This window comes from Lepidochelys olivacea, assembly GCF_965140295.1.
Source record: "Lepidochelys olivacea isolate rLepOli2 genome assembly, chromosome: 9".
NCBI lineage: Eukaryota > Metazoa > Chordata > Testudines > Cheloniidae > Lepidochelys > Lepidochelys olivacea.
Genome location: NC_140419.1, coordinates 49,239,984 through 49,259,843, shown reverse-complemented (window position 1 = coordinate 49,259,843; position 19,860 = coordinate 49,239,984). Strand labels below are relative to the sequence as shown.

Genomic DNA, 19,860 nt, shown 5'->3' with positions numbered 1-19,860 from the left:
TTCGGGCAGTTGCATCCCCTTGTAATGCTGCTGTGTGGCCCATGAGGAAGCCAAATGGTACCTGGCGCCTCACTGTGGATTACAGGGCACTAAATGCTCTGGCCAATTCGCCAGCCTCAGTGGTGGCAGCGTATCCTGAAATGTTGGCCCGTATTGGACCCCAATTCCGAATTTTCACTGTTTTGGACATAGCTAATGGATTTTGGTCTCTGCCACTAGCTACCTCGTGTCAGTATAAAACTGCATTCACATGGGAGGGCAGACAGTTCTGCTGGACAGTCCTACCCCAGGGATATAGGGACTCCCCTGCAATTTTTCACAGATACATGAGACAGGCTCTGGAGGGGGTGGATTCAGCAAGGTGCATACAATATGTAGACGACCTGTTGCTAATGTCAGGGACAGAGGAAGAAGACAGGGAACTAACTGAGCAGGTCTTGCAAGCTTTGGCAAGAGCAGGATTGAAGGTCAATGGGAAAAAGGCTCAGATGGGACAGACAAGAGTGACCTACTTAGGAGTGGAAGTGTCTCAGATGGGAAGGGAAATCGATAAGGGACGGGTGCAACTGATCCAGTCCCTGCCACTGCCTACGGATGTTAAAAGCTTGCAAAGTTTTCTGGGTCTAACTGGATTTTGCAGGGATTTTGTGGCCAATTATGCAGAAATAGCCCAGCCTCTATTTGACCTAACCCAAGCCTCAACTTGGGAATGGTCAGAAGAGTGTACTGAGGCAGTGAGAGTGCTAAAGGAAAACCTGGCCAGTGCTCCAGTGCTGGCCTCCCCAGATGGGGAGAAATTCTTTTATCTGTACCCTTTGGTATCGGACACTACCATTGGTTGTGCATTAACACAGGAGTATGGAGCAAAGGACCGACCTGTGGCCTTTGCCTCTCGACTTTTGAGTGCTGTGGAATTGAAGTATGGATGGTGTGAAAAGGTGCTGTTGTGCTCCTACTGGGGGGTAGGGAAATTTAAATACCTTACGGGAATGCAGAAAGTAATAATCCGATCTCATCATGACCCCCTGCGGCTGTTAAACATGCACACTATTTTACAGGGACAAGTGAGTGGGCAGCGTATTGCTAAATGGTTGCTGGCTCTACAGGCAGAAAACATTAAAGCAGAGGTGTTAAAGGAACCCATAGTCTGGGTAGCTGGATTACATCTGGCTGGCACCCCGCACCAATGTGAAGCCAGCCCAGGTAAAACCCAACATCAGGTGTTTCGGGCAGCTAATCCCAATCAGGTAAAGGAGGGGACACTGGTATGGTTTTTGGATGGAAGTTGTAGCTATCAAGGGGGACGGAAAACTGCAGGCTTAGCTGTTGTGGGAATCAGAGGCAATGAGACAGTCAGCACCATTGGTTTCTCACTAGAAGCAAAGTCAGCTCAGGAGGCAGAACTGGCAGCCTTGCTAACAGCTTTAAATGAAGTGGATCCCAAATTTGAGGCAGAATGTTGGGTGGTGGTAGATTCAGATTATGTATTTCGTGGTGCCACATTAATGCTGAGATGGTGGGCAGATAATCATTTCAGGGCGACAGACGGCTCCACAATCAAGCATGCTACCTGGTGGAAGCGAGTGGAGGAGCTGAGTCACTGTTTTACATGGATCAATGTGGTGAAGGTAAAGGCACACAAGAAAACAGGACCCCTAAGCAAAGGGAATAATCTGGCCGATGTAGAGGCCAAGCGGGCTGCAACAGAGGCACCCCCATGGCCCTGGGAGCCAGAAGAGAGTGTGCCTGTAGCAGTGTTAACAAGAAGCGGGGTGGATACAGATCGGGGAGGGCGAATTCGAGAGTTGCAGGAATCTGACCCAGGACTGGAAGGCATCATGAAACTTGGGGACAGGCATGTGCCAAAGGTGGAACTAATGGAAGGGATTTGGTGCGTCTTAACAACTGAGGGACCAGTCATGTTGTGCCCTCAGGGAAGTCGGACGGCTTTCTTAAGCTGGGTGCATGGGAGCTTGGCAGGGGGACACCCCGGGTTTGAGGAGGCACTGGGAACTTTAAAAAGGTTGTGCTGGTGGCCAGGAATGGCAGCTGATTTAAAATCACATCTGGAACGTTGTTTGGACTGTGCCAGGCACAGCCCACCTCACAAGGTGCTAAGGGGAGAATTAATGAGACAAGCCCCAAGGGGACCATGGGAAAGGATACAGATTGATTACACAGGACCCCTACCACCAGATCACAGGAAAAACCGATTCATGTTGGTGGTAGTGGATGCTTTCAGCCGGTGGGTGGAAGCTTTCCCCACAAAGTATCAAACAGCCCGGGTAACTGCTGCAATACTGGTAAATGAGGTATTCACTCGCTGGGGGGTCCCAAAGGTGATTGACTCAGACCAAGGAGCTGCTTTTCGATCAGATCTGTTAGGGGAGCTATCGGCCCTCACTGGAATCACACAGTTGTTCCATATTGCTTATCACCCCCAGGCTGCGGGGGAGGTGGAACGCATGAACCGCACCATTAAAAGTGAGCTAAGAAAGGGAGTGGAAGTCGGAGGAAAAAACTGGTCACAGTTACTGCCCTTTGTCTTAATGAGAATAAGGGCCCGAGAATCAAAGGGCACAGGATTTTCTCCATATGAAGCTCTCATGGGAAGGCCTATGGAACGGTGGGAAAATCTACTTACCCCAGTACCTGGGGAAGTCACTACACACGGCCTAACACAAGAATGGATTTTAACTTTAATTGACCATGTAAAACAGGTACAGCAGGCGGTGGCCTGGCGAGACGAGCAAGGAGCAGCAAGAGTCAGAGCATGGTACGACCTGCCTGGGGAGCGTAATCTACCCATGGTGGGAGATCTAGTGATGTACAAGATTCCAGGTCAACACCATCCATTCCCAGCTCCTAAATGGAAGGGCCCCTATCTTGTCCTTGACCAATTAGGGCCCAGTCTGCTATTACTGGGTACAGAGAATGGAGGACGGGAGTGGGTTCACTGCACGCAAATAAAAAGGTACAAACAGGGGATTGGGAAAGGGGACGTGTAAATTGTGTTATGTGTGTATTACAGGTTAATTCAAAAAGGAGAAAAGGATGAAAATTCCCTGGCCCTGGATGGAACACTTACTAGTGCTAATCACAATTGTCACATTTACAAATTCTATTCAGATCCCACAATGTGAAGTGTCAAAAGGAGGAAACACATGGACGGCTACACATGCAACCTGTGGTAATAAAGCTAATGAAGACTATGAGAATCTCCCCATAGAAAGATGTACCACTAATACTCCAACAGGAATTTGGCAGTGTCGGTATATGGTTTATGGATTAGATGGGGGAATCCCAACCAGGTGGAGAATATCAAATTTATCAGGAAATATTGCATGGTACTCCCTGGGTGCTGCCATGATTAACGATAGTGAAAAACACAGTTACCCAGCTATGTGGTTTGTTACAGAGGGTCCAAAGAATATAACCCTCTGGTCTCCTGGAGCAAATGAACCCTCTTGGGAAAATAGGGCCCCACATTTAGGGTGTGATGTTACCATATGTAACCACAATGGTACTTCCATGGAAGATAATCCCCAAAGGTGTGATTGTTATGTACATATTACATTAGGCGTAAAATCCCCTTTGGGACGCTGGGTGTACGATGAGTTAACCATTTTACAGTATGTAACCCTACAGGTGATATGGATGCCAAGTTGGAAGAATCCAAATTTAAAGTGGCCACAGCCTGGAGCCAAGAATATTCCCCGACGAGCAAATGTCTGGGAGCCATTGTGGGAGCAGGTGCAGCCAGCACTTTTTAACGTGTCCTTTCACTCTATTACATGGGTGGTACGCCCCAAGGAATGGTGGGTGGACCAAATCCATCCTAATTGTAGTATGTACATAAAAGGATTGAAACAACAATTCAATGCATGGGTGAGGGGACACACCTGGAATCGTCGTCGGAAAAGGGGATTGTGGGCAGCTGGGAACACTATGCTGGGTACATGGAATCTGGGGGACGAGTGGGTAACCAAACAATTAGTAAGCCAAAATGTGAAATTTCAACAACAAATTAATGAATTAATGGCACAGCAACTATCAGCAGTTGCCACAGGGTGGAGGACAGCAGTAGAGGTAAACTTGCAGTTAACTCATTGGGCAGGGGACCTGGTGACATGGGTAGAAGATGGCTTCAGAAGACTAACATGGGGAGAAGTGTGCATAGGTATTCAAAATGCTCAGTTAATAATGTTAATGGATATTATGAGAGATGCTTGGTCAGAACAATGGCCTTCAGTATTGAATCGGGAAGCTAGCCCATATTTATCCACAATTGCAAAAACATACCCATCTACCTGGAAAATAACATCCCCGACCTGTGGGGACAGTTCTTGTGTAATTGTTACTATGATACCATGGGAAGGAAATGCAAATAAGGTGGTTCCCTTGTACCCTATGGGAGTAAGTAGGGAAGGGGGAGCATGTTGGGAGCCACTAGGGAATAGGTGGGGGGCATGGAATGGGGTAAATTGGACTGTCATCACATTAAGCAGTTGTATATCCAGAGGAGGAATATGGATGTGCCCCTCTCCTATGACTATGGAGGAGCAGGATCAATGGCCTATTGCAAAGGGGGGGCATTTAGGGGTAATGTATATGGGGTATGGTGTATTCTGTTGGGAATGTATGCAATCCTGCAATATAACACTAGGAGGCAAAATCCTTCCAGTGTATGACAAAATTATGAACTTCTATACTCTGCCACCTGGACTATGGTGCACCAATGGGTCAGTGGACTCAATCGTTGTAAACAATCGAACCAGCACCTACTACCCGATACCGTACCAAGTAGTTGAATTGGTTTGGACAATACCAAATTTCACTGTGGATATTCAATGGACACACAATATGGACAAAAGTACACAAAGATTACAAGAGCAACTTGCTGCAAGCGACAACAGTTGGACACACTTACAATACACACTACAGGATGGCGCTGACAAAATTTTAACCTTATCAAAGGAGGAGAAGCAGTGTTTTTGGTGGTGGCCAGGATGTTGGACCATACTGCAGTGGTCAGGACTCTCGGTGTTGCTGTGGAGTATCATAGCAGCTAGTGTATTGTTAACTATATGTGTGTTACATTGCATATGGAAACGATCAAGGGGGGCACAACCCCCTAGAGAACAGCCACTAATTATAACTTATAAGTAATGTAGTAAGCCCCCCCAAGTGTACTAGACAACCCGGACCCAACCTTCTCGGGCCCACTATACTGGGAAGTCTGGAACACTAATTGGAATAGGTGTAGTATGCCCGTACGAGAGAAGGTGCAGGGCACTATACTACACAAGGGGCAGTGGGACAGATGGAGCATCGACACCTTCCACCTCGATGCCTGGCCCTATCAGGAAATGTGTCGCCATATGTCCTATGCTTTTCCAGGGATACCTGGGCAGGAGGATCCCAAAAGAAAAAGAAAAAAAAAGGGGTGGAGTGTTAGGATATAGATATTCAGGCCTGTCTGTAAAGGCCTATACTCTAAGAATTTAGGTGTATTCCTATCACTTGGCTAGTTAGAGGTATAAAAGAAAGAATCAAAATCACTGTCTGCCAGTGTAAGGGCCTTCTCTTACTGTGACAGTCTGAGGCCCTGTTCTTAGGCTAAGGCCTTTGGCTAAGCGACAGAGGCAGCCATAAGCTGGGAAGTGAATGGTCACATCCTCACATTCCAAACTAGTCACATTGAAATAAGGTGCTATTGGGCTGTTAGGAATTTAATCCTGTCCTTATAGTGCCTATCACCTCCAGAGAAAGGGAAGTGCCTAGAAGCTGTAAAAGGAAATTGAGGTTGATAGTTTTCTGTCTGGTAAGAACTCACTTATCAATAGACATAGCTGGGAAACTCTTATGTCTTTACAGATGTAGTTGTGAAATCCTCACTTCTGTATTGTTTTGTCATTATAGTTCCCACTTTGCTATTGTTTATTGGCATGGTCTCTGTCTGGTTCTGTGATTGCTTCTGTCTGCTGTATAATTAATTTTGCTGGGTGTAAACTAATTAAGGTAGTGGGATATAATTGGTTAGCTAATCCATGTTAGGATTGGTTAGTTAAATTTTAGTAGAATGATTGGTTAAGGTATAGCTAAGAATATTACTATATAAATTAGGGGCAAACAGGAAGTAAGTTGGGATTCGAAAATAAGGAAAAAAGGAACTTGTATTTAAGCTTGCTGGAAGTTCACCCCAATAAACATCGAATTGTTTGCACCTTCGGACTTCGGGTATTGTTGCTCTCTGTTCATGCGAGAAGGACCAGGGAAGTAAGTGGGTGAAGGAATAAGCCCCCTAACAGTAACTTATAGGACTTACTGGTACGCTGGAGTCCTGAGCAGGGGGCAGGGCCTTTAAATCCCCAGGGCCCTTTAAATCACCGGCCTGCAGAAGCTGCGCTCTCCCAGTACAGTCAGCTGTGTACCGGCTCTTGCTGGTACGCCATACCAGACTGTACCAGCTTACTTTCACCTTTGCCTGGACCTCCACTGGTGTTTTGAACAGGGAGTGCACTTTGTCACAGAGCTGTTGACTCCACCCAACCACACAGTGCAATTGTGTGGGGGGAGAGCTGTGGTGGGCAACACTATGCTGCTTAGAGGGAGTCAAGACTAGAAAAACCTCTGAGGAACTTTAGAGACCTGCATAGTCTCTCTGCACTGGGCTTCCCTGGCAAGAGGGAATCATGCTATCTCCACTGCCTCAGAGGTCTTCCAGAGCTCTTGCATAGGCTGTAGGATCTGACCCAGCATGTAGTGTGCCAAAGAAAAAACAGAGCAAGAAATATCAGACATTGAATTTCTTCATTAATGCCAGTTCATAAACACATTAGTTGTGTGCAAATATCTTCAGAGGGAGGATCAAAAGCAGCACAGTATGTAGAAGCAGCATGTATAAAAGGCAAAAAGACATCTCTAAAATTCCTCCTCCGCCTCAGTAGGATAATTGAAAGAGCAGTCCAAGAAGGTTAGGGGCACATTAATCTACCAAGGAGAAAAAAATTAATAATGTGCAAAAAAAACATTTAAACAACTTATAGCAACTTCAAACAGATCTGTACAACCAAACAGTGCAAGATTAATTTTGGTCTTTGCATCAATTAACAAGGTGTAGTAGAAGGAAAGTGTCTTATACTCTCACTGCTCTGTGCAGATGAAATTCAATCCTGACAAATGCAAAGTAATGCACACTAGAGAGTAAATGACCTGTTCCTACTTATGGGCAATACCTGGGCATCACTCTGAACAGTGTAATACAATGGGAGAGTGCTAGAGGGGAAATATAGAAGCTCAAGGCTAATTAAGGTGTGGTTCCCTATAGACTAGGGAAGGTGGCTGCAGGTTAATTGGAGCACCTGCAGTCAATTAAGGCCCTGTTAGGAACCTAATCCCCCCCCCCACCACCCCCTTTGCATCAGGCAGACAGGGGAGGAAGGAGAAAGAATTGGAGCTTGGAGGTGTGGTGTAAAATTTGGAAGACCTGAGAATTGAAGTAAGGGAGACCCTGCCCAGCAGGATAGGGAGACTCCCTTCCCTCCAGCATCTAAGGACTGAGGGTAACCCCACTTAAGGGGGGTGAGGGTAAGAAACCAACAGGGGTTCAGAGGGGCTGGGACTCAGAGTGAGGAGCAAACCCAGACCCCTCCCCTGCTTCTCTCCTCTACCACGTTCCTGGGCTAGTAGTAGGGTCCTTGGCACCCAAGAGCAGGGGCAAAGGGGGGCATCTTAGCTCCCCGCCAAGAAAAGTGTAGAACCCACCAGCCTAAAATTGGCCATCTTGCCACAACAGATTGATGAAGACCTCTGCTTAATGCCAAGCAGCAGTCAAAACATGTTAAATGCTCAAGAAATGGAAGATAATACAGAGAATATTTTAGTGTCATGATATAGCTCACTGGTACACCCTCACTGGGATGCTGTGTGCTATTGTGGTCACCCATTTGAAGAAGGATGTAGCGGGAACAGGGGGCAAAATGGAAAGACTGGTTAAAAAAGGAGACAAATAGGAGGAGCTATGATAGAGGCTTACAGAGTAATGAATAGGATGAAGAAAGTAGAGAAGGTGGCTTTGTTCATCCTCTCTTGTTAGAGAAGAACAGGGGGATAGTCCATGAAACTGACAGAGCAAATTTTAATAGTGATAAAAGGAAATATGGCTTTACGTGGTGCATAGTAAGCACGTGGAGCTCATTGATGCTGCATGTTCTAGTGGCCTGGAACTGGGTAGGATTCAAAAGAGGATTTATAGGGCTAATAGGAACAGCTACAGTTACATTTGATATGATTTATTAAAAGGTAAAGTGGGATCTTAAACTGCCATGCCACTGGGTACATGCTACCTGGCCGTGTGTTAGGAAGACATTTCCTCTAGAAGGAGGCTAGCCCATAACTGTCCACAAGGGCAGTGGTATGCAAACTTTTCCAGTTGCACCCCTCCATTACTGTGCAGCCAAGGCTTCCTCAGCAGAGGAGCCTGGGCTGAAGGTGGAGCTGGGGGCGGAACTGGGGATGGGGGAGGAGCTGGGGGCAGAGAGGGAATGAGGGCGTAGCTGGTCTGGGGGCACAGAGGAGCATAGGGTGGTGTGGGGTTGGGCGAAGATCTGGCCTGAAGGTGGACCAGGGCTGAATGGGGTGGGGCAGGGCTGGGGGGTGGAGTGGGGCTGGAAGCACTGTGCTCCCTCATTGTGGCAGGTTTACTTACCCAACTAATCTTCCTATTCTTCCTGAATGATGGTGGCATCTTCTCCTTCCTTGGAGAGGGCTTCATCCTTAATCTAGCAGTGAGAACACATGAATGAGCAGTGACTGCAGGATTCACACCACACTTAGTGACCTATCACACTCCATACATGTGCCAATCATAAACGCCCCACTATGCCACAGCAGAAAGCTGGACTGGATCCATTTGCTTCTTGCTGTTTTCAAGGTAAGACTGTTCTGCAATGACCAGCCTTAGTCACTGGGCTGTGCAGCAGGGTTCTCCATAGGTGCAAAGCGTGCAACTAAGGAACTAGCTGCCCAAACCTCCCTGTTTGTTCCTCAATCATGAGAGAAGGAAGCGCCGCCAATAAAAACCAGTAGGAGACAAGGAGCAAAATCTGGTCACACAAGCCCAACTTCCCAGGCAAGAGGTACAATAAACCCAAGAAATGTAGTTCCCTGAGAAACACACCTCCCGCTCTGCATGTCTCATGTGAGGCTGTCTTTTGAGTAGCAGAGTTGCAGACGGAGTTATTTCTCATTCATTAACAATACCGTCCATTCCAGAGTCTCGCTCTCGGGAAATAAACAGCTCAGGGGATGTGCCAAAATAGAGAGAATACTAATAAGCAAGTGCTGGAGCAGCTGGGCTAGTGCTGGAGCTAGCTAGGTCTACAGTGACACCAGCACAATTCCTCAAAGGGGATTGGCTCAGGCCTCTCCTTTGAGGCTCTCCTATGACCACTCCTGTATGGGAGCAATGTACAAGGTCTCAACACTAGATTCCTTCACTGTATTTACCATGTTCTTCTGCCTGCACTGTTTGTACTTCCGGCAGACTCTGCACTTTTCCCAACCTGCTGGGTATTATCTGTTTTTACAGTCATGTCCACACCTCCCACACAGTTGTCTGGGCTGTCTATTTGGGGCAAGGTTTTGGTGCCCTTTCTTACACTGATTGATTTTATCTCGTTTTCCTCTCCTGTCTATCCTTAATCCTCCATTATGTGACATCTGCATATATGGTTTCTTGGCTCTCTTCCTGCAATTTTGCTGATTTGTACAACTTTTTCTAAAGCTCACAGTCTCTCAGCAAACCCTCTTCCCATCTCTGCAGTCACCATCCCAGAGCACCCACTTGTGGCGTGACCCAGCATTTAGGAAACTCTACTTGGGTCCTTAGGACTTCAGTGGTCTGGTATGGTGGTGACTTGGCCCTGTGGCTAGGTCCCATGATTGATAGCCCGAAAGGGGGGGAACTATGTCCCAAACAAGTAGTGTCCAACACAATACTGGTACTCAACACATCTTCAGTCTCACCCTGCTTCCAAAGCAGCATCTCCCCAAGCTTCCCCCTGGAGTCATGCTTCTTTTTCAAGGTTCACCACAGGAGTTAACACTACTCCTGTAGCTTTTGCACAGTTCTCCCTCTGCCAGGCCCTGCCCACAGAGCTTTACCTCCAGACCACTCCTGAGTCTCTTGTTCCCCAAACCTCTAAACTCCTTCCTTTAAACTCTTCCCTGGGCCTGACAGACTCTCCAGATGTAATCAGCTGGGGCTAACAGAGCTAGTTAACCCCTTCTTGGCCTGAGTGGGGTTTATACACACCACCACAGATGTGCAAATAGGTTAAAAAAAGCCCATCATGACCATGTCTGAAATGTCAGCTTCATTCTGTGAGCTGGAGCCCAACTCCAGAAACAGCTTCTGGAGGATGACAGAACTGGTGGATGTTGCAGTGGGTGTGCTTATTATACCCTTGGCCAAGGTAGATAATCCTCGTGTGCTCTCTACCAGGGACAGCTTTATGAGGAGGAAGGGAACCTTTCTTGTGACAACATGCCAATATATTGAGAGCCCTGATTACCACTACACGTTCTGCTCCTTGTTCTAAAACCTTCCTTTCTGCCTCCAGCTGGTCCAGGATCGTTTTCTGTAACAGTGGTGCATTGGCTCCTCTTACAACAGCTACAAATTCTCCTCCCTGAAAGGTATTACAAGGCAATCAATCAGATGATATGCTTACTGGTGACAATGTTGTTTATTTTTATTACTCCCACTAAAGCAGTTGAAATGCTAAAATCAATTTTTATTTTGAGGACAGTATTAATTATGGCAAAATCCAGGTTTAATTTAGTTACTTGAAAAAAATACCTCCACCAAAACTGAACGGGAAGTGGTAGGTGAAAGCAGTTAGTTATTTAGAAGCATGAGCATTGATTTATTTTATTAGAGGAGAAAGGCTGAATCAGGAAAAAGCCACTCATTACTTGATGCACTGACATCCATGGAGGAGCTACCTAGAACTCATCAGCTGCATGGAGTGGTGCTGGGTATTACTCTAAGGGGAGGGATACGGTCAGGTTTTCTTGTCTAGGTGGAGGATACATTGCTTCCAACCTGATCCCTTTCTATTTGCTGAGGCAGATGAGGGGGAAGGGTGTGCAAGCTGGCCCTGGCCAGAACAAGAAGAAATGATGTAACACCCCTAATAAGTATAAGGGCCCTGCAAGATTTTCCTTGAACTTACAACAGCACAGGTAACCCAGTGGTCAGACTCAACCATTAAGCCATTACACATCTGTGCCAGGAGCTGAGTGGTGGCATGAACGAGTCTTGCTACAGTGTACAGGAATTTGATAGTATCCTTTTAAATAGCTTGTGAGTCCTCTAGTGGTGCTGTGTGTTCTATGTTTAGAAACCTGCTCGAGCAACATGTATGTAGTCAGTAAACATGCTGATTTGGACTACAACATGCCCAGCGGGTTCCATCATGTTAGGTTTGTTGAGTAAAGAGCAAAACAATATTTCCCCTGGGCTTTCTGGTCCTGGGTTCTTCCAAAAGACCATGGGGCACACTGCTAGCATACCTGGGTGGATAAAAATCCATTAAAATTGGATTTTCCATTAAATTAAATGCAGATAGTTTTTTTTTTAAATAAACCTATTTAAAATTAAAATTGAAATGACAACTAATGCTAAGGCCTAAATTTCTTATATGCTAGTAAAATCAGTTAAATTAAATACAAAACATAATAGTAAGCAGTACATGTTTGCTGCCAAATTTTAAAGAAAATCAAAACACAAAACTGGAAGACACTGACTAGGCACCTGGAACCAGAGTTTGATGAAGTGCCAAACCAGCTTTTAACGACAGTAGCCTCTTCTGTAGGTGAAAAGAAAATGCTTTCTTCATTTCAGTTTATGCATCTAGTTCAGTTCAAAGTTAAGAAACCAAACAGGAATTGGAAAAGCATGCAAGCTTGTTTCCCCGTTCCCTGCCCCCCACATCTATAAATATAAACTAGGGTGAGAGGATGAGATCTACTATTTCTAAAATCTTGAATAGGACATGATGACCAGAAACAATCAGTTCAGTTAAGTACAGATAATACTTTCTTTAATAATTCAGTTTTACAGGACAAACGTGTTTTGATCAACTTTTTCCTATGTATTCAGCAGTTTTAAGGTAACTTTATTTAATAACAAAACTTTTAATGCTGTCTGAGTCCATTTGTAACTGAATCTGAATTTCCATCCAAATAGAGCTTAACACAAATCACAAGTAAAAAATTAATCATCGTCTAATAAATAAGAAATGCATCATTCACAATTTTCTAAGATAATAAAAATGGGGAAGTTAAGAGGGTGAATAAATGTAAATTAAGTTATATAATTGTTTAAATAATGTGTATAGATACTTGTATCATCCTGGCTAGCAAAAAGAAGTACCAAACTTAGTATTCAGAGTAACAGCTGTGTTAGTCTGTATTTGCAAAAAGAAAAGGAGTACTTGGTTAGTCTCTAAGGTGCCACAAGTACTCCTTTTCTTTTTGCAAACTTAGTATAAAGACTATATTTCGTTGCAAATCAACATGTTTGAATTGTCACCAGCCAAAGAGAATCAACCTTTCCCTAGGAAAATAACTAAAAACTACAAATGTAAACCACAATTGAAATCGATTATTTAAATCAGTTTCCTGCTTGTGGATTCAAATAATTATTTAAATAAGTGATTTAAATTGTTTTGCTTTAAATCAATCCATGTTGTGGCAGATCACAGTCAGCACCCTTCCTGTTGGGGATGATTGGGAGGTCCTGAATACCACCCCCTTACTCAGCTCCAGGCCAGGAAGGTGTTCTGCCAGAGAGCCCTCTTTCCTACGGTGCCAGGAAATGAGGGCAGCATCTCTATTCCCTCAGGGTGAGCCATTCAGCCTGTGGGAATAGGGAAAAGTTCTGTTCTGTTAACATGCTGTGTATACAACACCATACTCCAGTTTACCATCATCTGCACAAGCTTTCCAAGTGCCTGTCTCCACTCATCTGACCTCAGCTACTCAGACTGTCCAGCACTAGGGAGATAGAAGAGAGATGCTAACACTGCTCAAGTGACACCTTTTAGATACACGTCAATAGCCAGTGAGCACACATTCTCATGATATAATTGAGACATGTATTGCCTATTGGCAGATGACAAAAGACTCCTGCAACCCTGGTTCTTCACCCCCATTGTCCATCTTCAGTTATGGCCTGAGCACAAATAGTGCTGCCCTGGGCCCTCAGCATGGCTGTAGGTACAAGTCAGTGAGATGCTCTATGGTAGGGTTCTTGCCATTTGTGAATGAACTAAAGAGGAGGGAAGCAGATGTTCTCTGGGAGCAGCTTGAACCATTTCACATAGTAATGGATGGAAGGCCATGAGTAACAAGACAAGGTGAAACAGGTGCTCCAAGTTACTCTCTCACTAGGCACAGACAAGGGGACACTTCAGGAGATTTAAAGACAAGGCCCTGATTCTCAACTATGTGGGGTTTTAATAAGTGGCCTGTGGGGCTCATTGCACAGGATATCATGGAGGCCAGGATTCAGAAAGAACATTCAGATGGAGAATGAGACCATCCACTCTTACATTAAGGAGGGTGATTTTGTCCTTTTAAAGAAGGGATACACACCTTCATGCTTCAGGGCAAGAGTCAACCCTGACTGATGAGGGATAGGAAGAAACTTGCCCTATGGGCAGGTTATTCTATAACTGCCATTAGGAGCATTCTAACACCTCCCTCTGATGCAGCTCATCCTGGACAATGGTGGAGAAATGACACCAGCTTAACTGGATCTTGGTCCTGATCCAATATGAATATGGCAAATTCTATAGTCCTGGGGAACAGCCCTCCTATATCTCTCTGAATCATCAGTTCTTCATCCCATTTCAAAATTCAATTACACATTTATTTCCCCTCACCTATACAGTATATCTTAATATCTCTCTTGTTCAGTTATTTATTAATAAAATAATATTGTAATTGGATTATTTACAGCTGCTCTGGAAAGCAACTTAGGACAGAGTGTTCAAAAGATAATAACTGATTGGATATGATGATATTATGTCCAGATGGTGGGTACATTATAAATACCTAGACAGACACACAGAAAATAAAACGACTATCATGCATGGCAGCATTTGGGATAGATAAATCAGGTTGCATTCAGGATAGGATTTTGGCACCAAACTGATTAGCAAAGTGAATGAAAGAGATGGAATATATATCCAGGAGCTGGAGATCAAAAATGCAAACAAGGCATCTTTGGAAGAAAGTGATTGTTTCAACTGGTAAGGTTTATTATTGTGTCCAATTTTAAAATATTTTAACTTACTGCATAAAACAGAAAGGTAGGTTCACATTTTCCTCTGTAGTTCTCTAGAGCATCAATGGAATCTACTTCAGCCTAAATAAAACGTAAAACAAATAATTTGGCTGTATCAAAATTTTACATTGTAGAAAAGTAACCATTTTAAAAAGTGTTGAGAAATATTTTTGCCCTATTAGTGTGAGGGTTTGGAAAAGGTTCTAAAATATGCTTTTAGATATATACATTGCTTATATTAAGCTCTTATTTTAAATGTCACTACCAATTTGTTCACTGTGCAAACACCATCGTTCTTTAATAAAGGTGCTAAGCACCATTTTTAAAATTATCCCCTATAAGATGTACATCCAGCCTCCGAATTAGCTTACTTCCATTTTTAAATAACTTTTAAATGTTTTAATGACTGAAAGGAAGGCACAGCCACACATGGGCATATAAGGGATGATTGGCATATCTGATTTTTAATCCCACTCCCTATGGGACCCCACTGGAAACACCCCCACTCATTGTCCCTATTAGCAATCATATTTTGAGCACTATTCAGCCAGCTGAGCTATTTAATATGCACCATATTGATTCTCTATAGTGCTAGGTTGTTAATCAGAATGTTGTGCGGTACTAAGTCAAATGTTTACAGAAATCTAAGTATATTATATCACCACAGTTACCTTGGTGAGTCAAACTTGTCATCAAAGAACAATACCAAATGTGATTGATTAGGCGTGAATAAGACCATGTTGATTAGCATTGCTTATACTTCCAAATATGATAAAATACATAAAACCAAAAGCCCATTAGTCAGAATTAAAGATGTGTTGAGACAAATTATCCATTTCTTTATGCATAATAAGAAAAAAGTGTTTGTGCACAGTGTAAGGTTTGAGGTTCTGACCTATTCATGTCCTTGCTTTTCAGTGCCTGAGTTTGTAAGTGATATGATAGGCATGTACCTTAACTAACTTCTAAAAGGAAGATTTTATATTTGGAATGTAATTAGAGAGTCCATTGGAATGCATACCCACAAGGGGCTGAGTTAAGGTTGCACACACATCCTTAACTTCAGCATTTCTCAACTTATGAGTGCTTCACTTTGCAAATGTAGTGTTCCTACAGCATAGCTGTATGTCTGTGAGAGGGAAGACAGGGTAACAATGTTATATTATTGAGTACTGTTTCTTAATTTATATTAAAATGTAGTCTCTCCCATTGTTCAAAATGGGATACATGTTTTCCTCACTGGTGATATTGTTGCTTCGCACTTTAGGCTCAGATTTGAGATGTTCAGTATTGTATAATGCAATTCTAATACATTTATAAAGAAAATGTGTGTTTTAAAAAAAAATCTTTCCATTTGGAGAAGGAATAAGAACTGAATAGAACAGTAATAGACCTGGCCCTGCAATTTGTATCCATGTAAGTTTCCTTATGCACACATTTCCTGCCTATTGCAAGGACAAGTGGCTGCAGCATTTCCTTGTCTGTTGATTCCGTAGGTGATTTGGTACTTTTGAAGCAGACACTATTCTGAATTACATCTTACCACGGCAAAATGCAGGAGGTCATCACCAAGCTCATTCCTTATTTTTTTGAAAAGGTTCACGACTGTTCTGCATGGACCACACCAGCCTTGATACACATCAACAACTACACAAAGGAGAAGCTGTGTCAGTAGGGTTATGCAATGACAGGATGGGGACAGTTCAGAAATATTGAGGACAAGCACATACAAAGAACTTGGTCAGTCCAGCTTTTCACTCCATTTTGATTGTACTAATTTCAGATTATGCAGGGTCACTTGGGCAGTGAAAGGGGGAAATTTCCAAATGCAGATGGCCAGGAAGCAAAATCACACAATTCTAGAAGTGTGGGTCAGGTGTTCCACACCCAGATAAATTATTAGAAAAGACTGCTTGTTGTAGGCTCAAATATTGTTTGTTCATAAGACATAAAAAGCAACACAGGAAAGCAGGGAAGAGTAGTGGCATGGGAAGAACAAGCACAGTACCTAAAAAGACACTGACAAGTCAGATTACGGCCATGAGTTGGTAAACTGATGAAAGTTGAGCTGACAGGCAAACTTTAATTATTTGGTTTGTTCCTGTTCCTTAAAAAAGGTTATGCAAAAGGGATGTGTATACCAAAGAGCTCTGTTTGTTTGCTCTATTAATGCTGTGCAATTTGGCCTCTGAAAAATCTTGTGTATGACAGCAGCACTTTCAGAACATTATTAATTTTCACACACACATACACATGCACATGTTGACTCAACACATACAGATTCTGTAAGGAAAAATAGCTCTTGGACAACATTAAAGTTGAAACAGCAAGCCCTCAGAAATTCAGGAAATCAACCTTAACTCTCCCGACTTGTTTTTATCTTTTACAATAGGGTCTGGCTGAAATCAATAGAAATAATTTAGTGAGACAAGGTGGGTGAGGTAATAGTTTGTATTGGACCAATTTCTGGTTCAATAAAAGAAATTACCTCACCCGTCTTATCTCTCTAATATCCTGGGACCAAGAAGGTTAAAACATTACTAGAAATAATTTGTCCATTTAAATAAGAAAACCAGTGTCCTTCCCTATAATTAGCACTTCTGATAATAGAGGGCAGCACCTGCTCTGGACATTACTCACTGTTACAGGGTGTGCTGACCCTTTAAGGGGGCTGGGGCTAAGCTGCACCTGTTATAAGCATAGCTATCCCCCAGGTCAAGGAAATGGGCGAAGTCATATAACAAAGTGAACATGTGGTTAAGAGCAGCCCTGATGGGAAAAAGAGAGCACTCGTGGTTCAGTCAGAGAGGGACTCCAAGAAGAACAGCTGTGGGAGTCAGAGCTCTATAGAATAGTAGGATGATATATGGAAGGGCTGGGAGTACAGGAAGAGGGGTTGGGAAGGAGCAACGGGGTGGTTGAGACTACAAAGGGGCAGAAAGCCCAGTTGTTTAGGGTTCCCAGGGTGGTAACCTATAGTAGAAAGCGGGTATGGATTCCCCCTATAAAGGGGTGCAGCAACTTGCTAGTAAGGGGAGGACTGAGCGGCTGTTTATACTGCCATCTAATGAGGTGCTGCAGTAACCCCTACCAGCCAGGGGAAGATTGAGAGGCTGAGGAGAGCCCAGGGGCAGGGCAGAGATGGAAGAGAAAACAGACCCTCAAGAAGGAAGGGATGGGACCAGCTGATGACTGGGGTGGAAGACTCTTCAGTGTTGTGTTTGCCTGGACTTTGGTACTCTGAAAAGGGCAGACTTTTGGGGGTATGGCCCGGGAGCTAAATCATCTCAGCAATCAATCCATGCTGCAGGTGAGGGGAACCTGAGGCATCAGATGGGCCTGCAGCCAGACTGGATAGGTTCCTGTTACACTCTCAAATATATACACCTTCTCATTGAACCTCAGTAGAGGCAGCTGAGTGTTTTCTCCCCTTTGACATTCAGACTCTGCTGTCCTGCTGCAGCACTGCGTTCCAGCTGAAGGGGTGCAATTCCCATGCTGGAATGACATCAGCTAGGCTGGTAAAACTAAGGCCTGCTCTAGAAAAAAAAGTTGCATTGGTTTAACGAAAGGTACGATTTTAAATTAATTTAGTTAAGCCAGTGCAAAAGGTATGTATGTGTAACGCCAACAGACCCCGGTCATCAGCGGGTAGGATCGAACTTGGGACCTCAGTGCATCAGCCTCTACCGCATGAGCTAAAAGCCAACTAGCTGTTAGCTAAGACTGTAGAGCACACTCATTCTTCTCTCTCTCTTTCTAAGTGGTCTCAGTGCCACTAGATGGGACAACACCACACCCAAGAGGTGTGTGGATTACATATGCACACACTGAGGGTGGTCCAAGTGATGACCCATGGACTGGATCCAGCCTGCAGAACAATACCATCTGGACCGCAGATGTGTCTGTCCCCCAGCAGACCTGCTCTACAAAATAGCATCCTATGTGCAAGGTCACTCTTCATGGAGGATGCCACTTTGTAGAGCAAAACGCATCCTCCATGCACCATGACCTCACATACAATGTATGCGTGAGGTCATGCCAAATGGAGGACTCCATTTTGTAGAGCATTTAATTCTGTATGTGGCCACAGAGGTGCCCCCAAACTACCATCCAGCCCACAGGACTGAAAAGGTAGGACCACCATCTTATGCCAATTAGAAACAGATTTAAATTAATCTGAGCAAGCCTCTTAAACAAAATAAGAGTGTCTATCCAGCCTTTTGCACCAATTTCACTAAAATTGGTTTAAAAAATTATTTAAGTTATTTTATTTAATGATTTAAGTTAAGTTAACTGGTGCCACTTTCTCAAGTTACAGTCTCAGATAAGGAATGAACTCTCCTAAATATGCATCCTTTGGGCTAGCCGCTACTCAGGCTAACTCTGAGGAGGTTAGGCATCTACAAGTGATACTGGTTGAAAGCTGAAGCACGGACAGTCTCAGTCATTGCAAGCTTAAGTTGATTACTGTGTTATGACAAGAAACTTTGCAGAAATGTTTGTATTGCTGCTAGTTTTGGGGAAGCTGTTGCAAACAGCAGGAGTGTGTAACCTCTGCCTAGAGTCATTGCTCTAACTAGAGTCAATTCCTGGGGCAGGTTTCTCCCTGACAGACTGAAAGGGGTATAGATAGAGTTGTTAGATTATCCTGAGTAAGAGCAATTTCAGGTGAAGTATCATGAAGGATCCTCAAAAATGATGTCTAGCAGATTGTGGAGCAAAATCTCAAGCAAAGTGGTAAAGTCATTTCAGGCAAGACACAGCAACTGAGTATCTACAGCAGCTACCAATGCTGCATGGGCAAGGGGACCAGGATGACCTAAAGACATCTCAACCATGTTCATTTTATATCACTCTGTTTGTTTCCTACTCCCCTGCCTTACAAGGAAAGTGGCACACCTTCATTTCAATACTTTGCTGGTCCTGAGTGTTTGTTTTGAAATTAAATGCAAGTGATCTGAAATGTTTGCTCAGTCCTTACCTATCAGTCCTTTGAAACCCAGCATTTCCTCCCAAAGCTCCTGGTTATTGACAGTAACCTGGGGTAAATTAAAAAATATACATGGTAAGTGTGAAGAGTAATAGATAGCAATATGCGATAACTGTTTATTTTACCACAAAACAGTTTCACTTTTATATTTAAACAAGTCACAGCAAACCATGACACAGGAACAGCTGGAAGAAAGGTTCTGACTATAATACTCAGTATCAAAGGGTCTCTTACAATACCCAATGGGATGTTAATACCAAGACACACTGTTCTGGAGTACCCGAACCCCCCAGCAGGACTCTGGGTGTGTGGTAGGAGGGAAAGAGCACAGCTGTCTCATCTCCTCCCTTCAAGTAGATATATGTGGGTGCTGGCAGACGTACCAGGATGGGGGTACTCTTGCCACTACTGCCTTTCTGACAGGGGAAGTGGGTACTTCTACTGCTCCTAAGGGAATCTGGCCCTTGTCTCTCTGAGAGGGGAGCAGAACCCCAGCCACTGTCTCTTC

General features: G+C 44.0%; 1 protein-coding gene across 2 annotated transcripts in view; it reads right to left on the bottom strand.

Annotated features, from left to right (window-relative positions):
* Positions 1–6,794: 6,794 nt before the first annotated feature.
* Positions 6,795–19,860, bottom strand: part of NME9 (NME/NM23 family member 9) — a 35,828-nt gene continuing 22,762 nt past the window's right edge. For both annotated transcript variants that reach the window (XM_084638908.1, XM_084638907.1), the window contains 6 exons: positions 19,344–19,401; positions 15,903–16,006; positions 14,369–14,440; positions 10,578–10,694; positions 8,711–8,783; positions 6,795–6,993 (listed from right to left, as the gene is read on the bottom strand). In XM_084638908.1, coding sequence (XP_084495034.1) covers positions 8,724–8,783; positions 10,578–10,694; positions 14,369–14,440; positions 15,903–16,006; positions 19,344–19,368 — 378 coding nt within the window. In that variant the 5' untranslated portion in view covers positions 19,369–19,401 and the 3' untranslated portion in view covers positions 6,795–6,993; positions 8,711–8,723. The remainder of the gene's footprint in view (positions 6,994–8,710; positions 8,784–10,577; positions 10,695–14,368; positions 14,441–15,902; positions 16,007–19,343; positions 19,402–19,860) is intronic.